The sequence below is a fragment of the Crocodylus porosus genome, unplaced genomic scaffold (genome assembly GCF_001723895.1).
Source record: "Crocodylus porosus isolate Cpor-Errol unplaced genomic scaffold, CroPor_comp1, whole genome shotgun sequence".
Classification (NCBI taxonomy): Eukaryota; Metazoa; Chordata; order Crocodylia; family Crocodylidae; genus Crocodylus; species Crocodylus porosus.
In genome coordinates this window covers 12,684,975-12,695,512 of record NW_017728909.1, presented here as the reverse complement: position 1 = coordinate 12,695,512, position 10,538 = coordinate 12,684,975, and the positions used below count along the sequence as shown (strand labels likewise).

General features: G+C 48.5%; 1 protein-coding gene across 1 annotated transcript in view; it reads right to left on the bottom strand.

The window, feature by feature from the left end:
- PSTPIP2 (proline-serine-threonine phosphatase interacting protein 2) overlaps positions 1-10,538 on the bottom strand; it is a 55,953-nt gene that overhangs the window by 23,925 nt on the left and 21,490 nt on the right. Inside the window, exons 2-3 of the mRNA XM_019531817.1 lie at positions 4,436-4,536; positions 413-490 (exon numbers count right to left, since the gene is read on the bottom strand). Of these exons, the coding sequence (XP_019387362.1) occupies positions 413-490; positions 4,436-4,536 (179 nt within the window). The remainder of the gene's footprint in view (positions 1-412; positions 491-4,435; positions 4,537-10,538) is intronic.

The window sequence follows — 10,538 nt, the reverse complement described above, 5'->3', positions numbered from 1 at the left end:
TTATTCCTGGTCACTCCTGGCGGTGCTCGGGGAAACAGTGACTCCCCCAATGCCTGCTGATCCCCCCTGACTAGTTTATAACAGGCCACAAGATCCCCCCTCAGCCTTCTGTTGTGGAGGCTGAACAGGTTCAGGTCCCGCAGCCTGTCCTCATAGGGCCTGCCCTGCTGTCCCCTGACCATACGAGTGGCCCTCCTCTGGACCCTCTCCATGCTGTCGACATCGTAACTCAGAGACAGCCACTCATTCACAAGACATCTGCTGTAAAACTTCTCTTTTTTCCTCCTGTAACCTCATTACCAAATTTCGACACCACTGTAACTGCCACCGCCTGCTTTTACACCACTGTACCAGACCTCCTTGTTGAAAACAAAGGTGTTTTTCTTATGAGTGCACAGGAGTTTAGACTTACTTCAGCTCTGTCTGCCCACATGGCTTCTTCCTTGACAAGTTAATGAGCTCTTTGCCATATTTTTCTTCTATGATTGCCCTGTTATAGGAAGAAAAGTGAAAGAATTCACATGCAGTTCAGAGTCTGAGGGTAGTTCGCTGTAAGCGTCAGGGCTGCACCGAGTTTTGCAGTGTGACACCATTCCCATATACAAACAGAAAGCAATCTTCTAAATCAAGGCCACTGGTTGCAAATACTCATCTTAAAAGGTCTTAGTTAAGGTTGTGGGTAGCTGGTCTGGGACCACAAGTATCTTAACAACCCTGATATGTTCTAAAGAGTCAAGGGAGGATCCTGGCCTTTATGTGATAGGATCAAATTGATTTTGATAAAAAATGGAGCTGAATTTCACCTCTGTGCCCAGTTTTTAGTCCAGCTGGAATACTGTTAGTCCAAAAGTAGTGGCTGGGGTAACGATGTTACTACTTACCCAATGGTCTTTAAATCAAACAGAGCTCTTACTGCTGTCTATTTGGTATGACGGTCTGGGCCCCTTCATTACTGATGTTTCCAGTGGCTAAAATCAAACACTTCCATAGCAGATGACACCATGGAGATCTGTGCCCCTTCTGCGCCCACTGACTAATTGACATAGAAACTACCTGGTCGGGTGACATAACAGGGACAACCTGGGTGACTTTGGGCCTGGAACATTAGTGGCTGTGTAACTCTGGCATTGCCAATTCATAACTTGGGCCCCATGCGCAAGTCCTTCTCAGGCAAAGGCACGTCCTACATCGCTTGGAGACAAGAATCTGTGTTTGCATCTCATGCAAACACGGCACTTGCCACACTCTAACGGGAGACGACCACGAATGGCTGAAACCTCTACAAGGAGCTGTGTGACACATGCTGATCTGCACCATGAATGCATGCACTAGGGCATAGTTTCTCAACCTGTGGTACAAGTATCCCTGGGGGTACGCGAGACACAGGCAGGGGATATGTGGGTACCCCAAAATGCTCTCTCCCGCACCCTCTTTTCCTCTCAAAACTATGGCAAAAAATTTGGTGCGCCGCACATTGGGCAGTACTTTAAATTCCCCAGTAATAATTTGGCGTGCCGCGCTTTGCATGGCTCTGTGTTCAGCCCTCCTAGCTTTGGGCAACATCGCCTCTAGCCCAGGTACATGCTTGAGTTGTGCACCCCGGTATAAAAAGTGACAACCCTAACCACACCAGATCAGACATCTGTCATATCACGGCTTTATATACACAGCCCCTCTTCCAACATATAGCACACATTAGTCTGTAAATATAAAATCCCCTAGAAAGTTGAGTGTTTGGGTACTTATTAAAATTTTCAGAAGTTAGGGGGTACTTGCTACTTAAAAGGTTGAGAAACACTGCACTAGGGCAAAGCCCTTGGCAGACTTGCCATCCTTGGCTCATGTTGCAGAGGGCAGGTTGGTCCTTTACTCCCATTGATTCAGAGAGCAGGGGCCTGGCCTGCCCCTCTGTAAGTCAGTATTTTAAGTAACAGCTCTTTAAGGAGCAACAGGAAAATCATTGCAACCCTTTTCCCCAATTCCTGTTGCACACTCCTTATGTACTTACAGGCATTCTGCAAAGCCTTCACATTCATTCTGCAACCTTTTGCCATCAAAATTCAAACACTGTTTGCATGTCTTGGGAAAGACAAACTCAGTCAAGTACCATCCCCAATTTATACACGGGCTATTATTGAGCCTCTAACTACATGAATGCCTTGATGAAAATCAGCATCAAACGGCAGGTTTCAAATTCAGGAGCTCCCAGGCTGATGGTTCAGATTCGACCTCCCCTGAAGCTCAGAGTTCAAAAGAAAACCCTCCCTTCTTGTGGTTATGGTTTTCTTGGTAACGTTTATGAGGGCCATGCCTGCAAATGGTGGAGAATTCAGCCCCCAGGAGTTTGAATTTTTTTCTCCATGGTTTAAGAGTTATAATGCAGTGGTTCTCAAATGTTTTTGTACCAGGACCCATTTGCAAACATTGATGCCCAGCCCTGACCCAGTGCCCCTCACTCCTGACCCGCTGCCCTCTGCCCCCAGGCCTCAGCCTGTCAGTGTGCAGGGCAGGGGGGATATATGTGGGGCAGGAGGGGCCCCAAGCAGCCCTTTGCAGACTACCAGCCTGCAAGGGAAAAGGCAGTTTCCCACATTTTTTTCCTTTAAAGGAGAATCCATTTTCAGTTTTTTGATCCATTTTGCTCACAGCCCTTTCATATATTCTTGCGACCCACTTTTGGGTCACGACCCACAGGCTGAGAAATGCTGTTCTAAGGGACCTTTGAAAGGGAAAGCAGAAGTGCTAAGGATGGGCATTTCTTCCCAATGCTCCCAGTTACAGAAAAAAATGCCTGAGCCATCAACCACATCCTGTGGTTGTTCGCCACCCAACTAGCTGCTCCAGGACACGCGCTAGCAGCACTTCCCAAGAAAATACTTCTTTCTCAACTCAAGGGAGAAACACATTCAGGTTGTTCAAGTCCCTTGATTAACCTGAGCCCCGAGTGGATGTTTCTAATTGTCACAGTGCGATATAGAAACAAGTGCAAATCTGCTGAGAAGCAGGCAGCTATTTATAAAATGTTGCCTCCCAAAGGTGTGATCTAAAAAAATCTTTGTGGTATTGAGTAACTACTTGACCTCACTTTAGAAAGAAATGCCTGAACAGTGAGTCCACTACATCCGTAGCCTCTGCAACTGTACAGCAGCCAGACAATATGTGAAGGAGGTATGGACATGGGAGGCCACATGTTGGAGCCAACTGCAGGATGGACAAAGCAGAAGCCATGGATTTGTGTTCATGAGACTCTTGAAACTTTTGCAATCTCCTCCCAGAGAGAGAGCGCCAGTGAAAGCCTGTCACACCTCTGGTAGCAAATATAAAAGGGAATTATAGTAGGATTTCTGCTTGCTGAAGTTTTGTTGCAGGGCGTCTGCCTCGCCAGAGTTGTCAGGTCTAACAATGGATTGAAGAACAAGGTGAAATGCTGACCAAGATGGTGGTCTAGAGGTTGGGACACTCCGCTGGGACTTGGGAGACTTGACACAAACTCCTGCTTCACCCTTAACCTCCCATGCAACCCTGGACAGATTACTGCAGCTGTAAGATCAAAAGATCCAAGGTCTGCCCAAGTCACTGGACAGCACGGCTAGGGCATGCCCATTTATTCATAGATGTTAGGGTTGGAGGGACCTCAATACATTATAGAATCCGACACCCTGCCCCGGGCAGGAAACAGCGCTTTATAGATTTCATAGACACTACGGCTGGAAGGGACTTTGGAAGATCATCGAGTCCAGCCCCCTGCCCCAGGGGCAGGAAGTCAGCTAGGATCCCAGCAAGATCATGTCCCATGTCTCCCTACCTTTGACCACTCACAGACAACTTGACCCACTGAAGCAACCTTCAGTGCAAGTCTAGAGCAGGATTTGAACTTCCACCTTCAGACCAGTAGCAAAGTACCTTAATTTTGCTGCATCTGCGTAACATGGAATAACACCACCTCCACAAGGCAGGGAAGTGCTAGGATAAATATGCTAGTGATTCTGAGACCGCCAGCTGCCACTGTATTATCCGTAGTACTTATGGCTTCCATTATAAGCTTGAACTTCCTGCTACAAAAGCTTCCAAATGTCCTCAGTAGGCATTGCCAGTACATGACAACTGTAAAACCTCATGTTAGGCTTGGTAGCTGACATCGACTGTCTCCCCGTCCAACAACCTGAAGGTACTGAGCACAAGACAATGAACACAAAGCACACAGCCCCCATGCCACATTGGAAAGACAGCGTAAAAACACTTTCCTCCTAGCTCACTTTGGAAGATTTTTACACCTGTGTGTTAATATTTAACAACCCCCCAAAAAACCCAAACAACCAAACAAATAAAAATACCCCAGGGAAACCAAATTAGGAAGAACAGGAAGCAGTGGTAATAACTATTTATTGCTTCTCTTCCTGCTGATGACCCAATAGGTTTTCAAAACAAGCTCTACCTTTCTTTCAGGAAGTCTTCATATTCTTTGCAGTTCTTCCGGCCGTCATTCAAGTGTTGAAGGATGTTGTCATAGCCGGCTGTGCTCGTTAAATCTGTACTCTGTAAAACACAAATATAAACAATAAGGCAAAGCCACCCAAACATAAGTCACTGCCATTATCACCTGTTGCTGGCACGGAAGCAGTGTGAAGCCACTCTAATACACTGACATCTGTCTAAGACAGGAAAGGTAAAACTGAAAACCTGTTCAAGCCAGAAAATGTCTATGGTGCCACCATGCCTGTGGGTAAGTCTAGGGAGAGGCACAGGCAATGCAGGGGTTGGTGCACATTGAAGTGGTGGCAGCCACAGTGAGAGAGGGAGCGGGCAAGTTTGGTGGCTGGAGGAGGGGGCACTGCCCAGCCGGGGTGGTGCCCGGGGCCAGAGGAGAAATGCAGGGATGGAGCCATGGGCAGCTCATCCAGGAGGAGGGGAGCTGGGGGAGAAGCTCCGCTGCATGCACTCCAAGGGACAAGTTGGGCACCAGAGACGACCCATCAGGGGAGCATGGAGGGGGCACATGCCCCCCCCCCATTTTGCACGTGGGGCAGGGGCAGATGCAGGCTGCCCACTGCAGGGCTCCCTGCCCTGATGCCCTCCCCTATGGGCCTCCGTGGCCCAGCGGGCAGGACCTGGCATGGGAAGACAGAGCAGGGCAGGGAGGGTATCCTGCGCTGGGTCCAGATGTGGGCACTTCATTGTAGGAAGGATGTAGAAAACTGAAGAGGCTGAATGAAGACAGGCAACAAAGATGTAAAGGGGTTATAAACACAATACTCATATGAGGAAAGTTGCTCAAGTAAACAGGAATGCTTAGTTTGGAGAACAGGAGATGAAGAGAGGACATGACAGAAGTTTCCAAATCTTTGAAAGGCTCCCAGAAAATACGATGGAAATACCATTCTTCATTGCCCCAAAGGGACATGAGACTGAGTTTAAACTACATAAAAAAAAGGACGTGGATTAAATCTTAGCAAAAATCTTCTAACTGCAGGAACAGCAGGGCAACAGAAGAAAGGGCTCAGAGAATTTCCTTCCCCCAAATGCGTTCAAGAAGCATCTGCTCGGGATGATTCCGGGGCAGCAAATCCTGGGTCTACCCAGGGGCTTGGACTAAGCAGCTCTTGAGGCCAAGTCCAACCCCATGAAACAGTCAAGCCTGGATCTTACAGAAAGACAGTGCAGCGTCAGGGACAATGGGACTCTGGTCCTGGGCAGGCTCTCTGGATGCTGCTGGAAATCTAACAGCCAGGACCATTTGCATCTCAACAGGCGAAAGATCTGTTTATTCATCCTCAGTATTTCCTGGGTTCCCATCACCCAAGAACCACCCGGATCCCTGAGAGGCAGAGAAGTGCTACTATCCCCATTTTACAGATGGGAAACTGAGGCATGGAGGGAGTTAGGCCCTGCTATGCAAAGGTATTTAAATGCCCAAATGATTCATTTACTTTGAGACAAAAAATCTGTGGCAGAATAGAAATTACACCTGGTTCTACTTTGGCTCGGGCTAGCCTTCTCTAGTGTCTACCCGGAAAGCAGATATAAAGATCATTCTGGTCCACCACTTTGACTGCGTTGCAGCTCTCTTCACATCCCTCCGACTACATCATGCAAGCTCTTGGTCTTCACTTTCAAGGACTTTCCTACCCAACATCTTCGCCTTCCAGTCAGTTCCCATCTCCTGTTAGCCCATGATGCCTAACTATCACACACACACATGCATGGGTACTAAATTGCCAAGCCAATGCTTTCAGGCTCTCTCCCATGCTGCCCATCATGCTTGGAAGCAACCCCCCCATAAATCTCCCTGACACCACTTTGTTGCTCTCCTTCAAATCACTCCATAAAACTCACCGTTACCATGATGCTTATCAACAAACATGGAGGCCACGTTGCCTCCCCTGGGGACTGATAGGATCTCACTGCTTTCCTGTGCTGCTCCCACCTGCTGTCTCATCCCATACTCAGACTGTAAGCTCTTTGGGGCGCAGGCCATCCTTTTGCTCTGTGTTTGCACAGGGGTTATCACAAAGAAATCCTGGTCAAAGACTGGAGCCCTTAGCTTACAATAATTCAAATAATACAGCGCTAACCCAGTGGCTCTCAACCAGGAGACCATGATGACCCGGTAGAAGTGTCCTGAGCAGCTGTTGCACATGTAGACTCCTCCCGCATTAGGGTTCTCTGATCAGCTTAAAACAGACAGAAATCAAACACGGGCTAAGACAAAACCTCCATATTAATTCTCCAAACCAGCAGTCTAAACAGGCAGAGCTAGAGACACAATATCCGAGGGCCCCGCCACACGTGCAAATGAAAGCTGAGTAGAGAAACCAGCTATAAAGTTGTTCCATATTTTCAGGTGCTGGTTTTGTAGCTAGTTGGCTCATTTTATGGCTGGATAGGCATTTTAATAGCACAATAATTACTTTACGCATGTGCCCAATCTAAATCTATTGTGGAATTAACCAGTTCATTGAGTAATATAGGCAATGTTTGGCAGAGGCCCCACATTCAGTAAGGTTTTTGTTTGTTTTTTTGTTTTTAAATCTGGTCACTATAGCAGTTCTAAAAAAAAAATAACACACTGCGCAGCACGTCTGCTTGAAACTCTTCAGTGCTGCTGAGTTAGAAGCCCCGTCCGACAGAAGAGACTTGAAGTGCTGCAAGGCAGGAGAGGAAAATAATATGGATTTAAGGCTGGGTGATTCAAAGAGACATTTTGCCCGATTGGGTTCAACTCCCCCTTTCAATGCAGGATGTTTTTTTCATGGCCACTCTATGCCTCTAAAGCACTTCCCTTGAGGAAACGCATGGAGCACATAGCAATAGTTCAGTGTCTCTCCACTGGAGATACCACCACAGTCAGAAAGTTGTGGAGAAGTACCCTGACTCTCAAAAGGATGGGAGCCTAACCCCTGTGTAGTAGGCTGCAGGCTTGCAGGGGCTACAACCCAGCTGCAGGCAGTCAAAAGTGATTGCAGGCTGCCTAGGAGGACTAGGCCAGCTAGGAAGGATCATTAGCTGGCACAGAGGAAATTAAAATGGCTCCCAGGGAAAGGAGCTGGGAGAGAGATAAAAGGCTGTGAGAGACTGAGAGGCATCAGGCTACCGGCAGCAGGATCAAGCCAGGGTCCTCTCTCGGGGTCTGGGAGCTGTAAGGGTCCAAGTGGCAGCACTGAGCCAGGAAATTTGCTCCAAAGGCAGAGAAGGAAGACTGCAGGGCTGAGAGAGCAGCAGAAAACTGGAGTCACCTTCTCATGGTCTGGAAAAATATCCTAGGTAGTGAGTTAACCCTTTATTGACTGTGTTTGTGTTTGCTGCCTGATTCCTGATTTATGTTTGGTGGTACTTCCTGCGAGGCAAGCGTGGCCAGGAAATGTGCTGAGTTTTAAAGACTGTTTGAGCTGACCTGCTACACCCTACCCTACAGGAAAGTATGCAAGCTACCTCTGGATGGAAAAACCACCCAGAAGGTCCCTGGCAGAGGGGGGAACTCTACCCTTCTCTCTTATTTCTGCGCATACATGCCTACCACACTACGCAATGCCTACCTAATTCTGGGAATAGACACAGCAATACGCCTTTCTATCCACTCCATTCAGACCTTAACCACAAAGCCTGTCCCAGTTTTCTTCCCCCTACTGCTTACCTTTGTAACAAGCTCCTGTATATCAGTTAAGTGCATAAAACACTTATGCCCCACTGTCTCTTTTGCAGTGACTGTGCTCTGTTCGAGTGCCTGGTCTATGAAACAGGAGGAGCTGCCATTGTCAAAGCCACTACAGCAGCCCTGAACAAGCAGATCCCTTAAGGTCAACACGGCTAATGGGAGCATAACGTTTTTCAAGAAACAAGGTAACAGGCCTCACTGAGGTGTGAAAATCTGAGTGGAGGCAGCTCTTGCTCTCGAGGAGCAGCACGTATGCAGAGCTGGGGGAAGTACTTACACAAAGGAAGCAGCAGCAGGGATAGCTGTGCAATACAAAGAAAGGAAACAGTAGCCAAAGCCAAAGAGGAAGCTTGAAGTGAAAAAGAGGAATTGTGTCAGGCCTGGGAGATTCAGGAAATGGTTCAAAACCAAGGCCCCAATAGAATATTGTTGGAGGAAAAGGACAGCAGGGACATTTCTAAGGGGCTCCCACAGATGTGCAAGCAGCAGGACAAAGAAATAGGAGAAGTGGCAGCAGCAGCATCCATGCAGGATTTCAACACTGGGGACTTAACCAGGCTGTGGCAAAGATATGAAAACTGGTGGTAGCTGGAGCACGTGGGATCCGGTGTATCATGCAGTAACAGTGCAGCTGGAAGGAGGACAGGGATCGGCATATAGCTAAGGACAATACAAGGTCCAGGGACCCTGAAAGCAGATCCCCAGTTCCATCCACTCCACCCACGTGGTGCAAAGGAGACGCCTGCTCCTTGTGGCACTCAGCTGAAGGCTGACTTGGACTTGCAGCGAAGACAAATGGTAGCAAGTAGCAGAACAAGGAGCAATATTCTCAAGTTGCAGCGCGGGAAGTTTAGGTTAGGTATTAGGGAAAACTTTCACATTAGGAGGGTAATGAAGCACTGGAACAGGTTACCCAGAGAGGATATCCAATCTCCATCCTTAGCGGTTGTTAAGACCCAGGTAGACAAAGCCTTATCTGGGATAATGGAGTTGGGGATGCTCCTGCTTTGAGCAGAGGGTTGGACTAGATGACTTCCTGAGGTCCTGATTTTCTATGGGCAGGTGTAGACGAAACTAAGAGGCATCACACAAGACATGTTTAAGTGTGGCTCTGGCTAGCAGGGTGCCAAGGCAGCAGGGGCTCTGCCTGACACGGGACAGGGAATGAGGCAGCTGCAGAAGACATTTTATAAAGCAGCTGCAAGAGTTTATATCAACATGCCTCTTGTTGTTAACACCATTTTTGCCTCAGCTGGGACAAAGCATGCAACCAGAACAACGCAAAGGCGACAGAGCCTAAGTCAGGCAGATCTAGGATGGGTCAGACTTCAGAAACCTGCGCTTCAGGCACATATTTAGAGAACAAAGGGTGCAGGATGCCTCCTGCCCCACCGGCTGCCTTCACCTGGGGGAGGATTGCAAGCAGACAGACAAGCACAAGGCATGGCACTGGACAGGCCTCCCCAAAAAGCAAAGGCAAGAGTAAACTCGGAGCAACCTCCTCCTCCAGCACCGAGATTAGTCCACATGGCCTCGCTCCACCAGCACCAGGCTCAGAGCCAACTCGGGCAAGCTCTCCAGCACCGACGACTCCTGGCTGGTTCTTCAAAGACATCCCCATGATCATCCCCCTCCCCAACACACACAGCCCCTTTCCTTTGGGTTCTTCAAGCCTCACTCCCCCTTCAATGCAGCCACAGTCTTAAAAATAAACAGCTGTATGCACACCTCTCTATCAAATGCAGCTACTCCTCTGTACAACTCTAACAGGGCCCCCACGTATCACAGGAGCCCCCTCCACCAGCCCCGCTTTCCACCGGCATCAACCACGCTACTGTGCCAAAGCCCCGTTACATTTCCCAGGCCCTCTTCCTGTAGGGACATCTTTGTTTTCACAGCACGTTCCCTACTGCTTTGCCCAGTCTGAAGACATCCTAAGAGACAGCACTTCTGGCACTCAGCTGTGAAAGGGTGGGAGACCTTATTCCCAGTTCTCGTGTCAAGTCTACACTGCATCTCCTTCCACTTGTCTAAGAAGATACAGAAGAGCCAAAAAAAAAAAGGTAATCCCCTCCTTTAGACCCATAGAAAGTAAGGGTGTGAAGGGACATAAGGAGATCATCTAGTCCAACCCCTGCTCAAAGCAGGACCAGCCTCAACTAGATCATCCCAGCCAAAGCCTTGTCTAGCTGGGTCTTAAAAACCTCCACAGATGGAGATTGCACCGCCTCTCTGGGTAACCTGTTCCAGTGCTTTACTGCCCTCCTAGTGAGAAACTTCTTAGAATCAATGAGTGGGAAGGGACCTAGACAGATCATCGAGTCCGACCCCTGCCATGGGCAGGAAGGAGCACTGGGGGTGGCAGGGGTCATAAGACCCCAGCCAG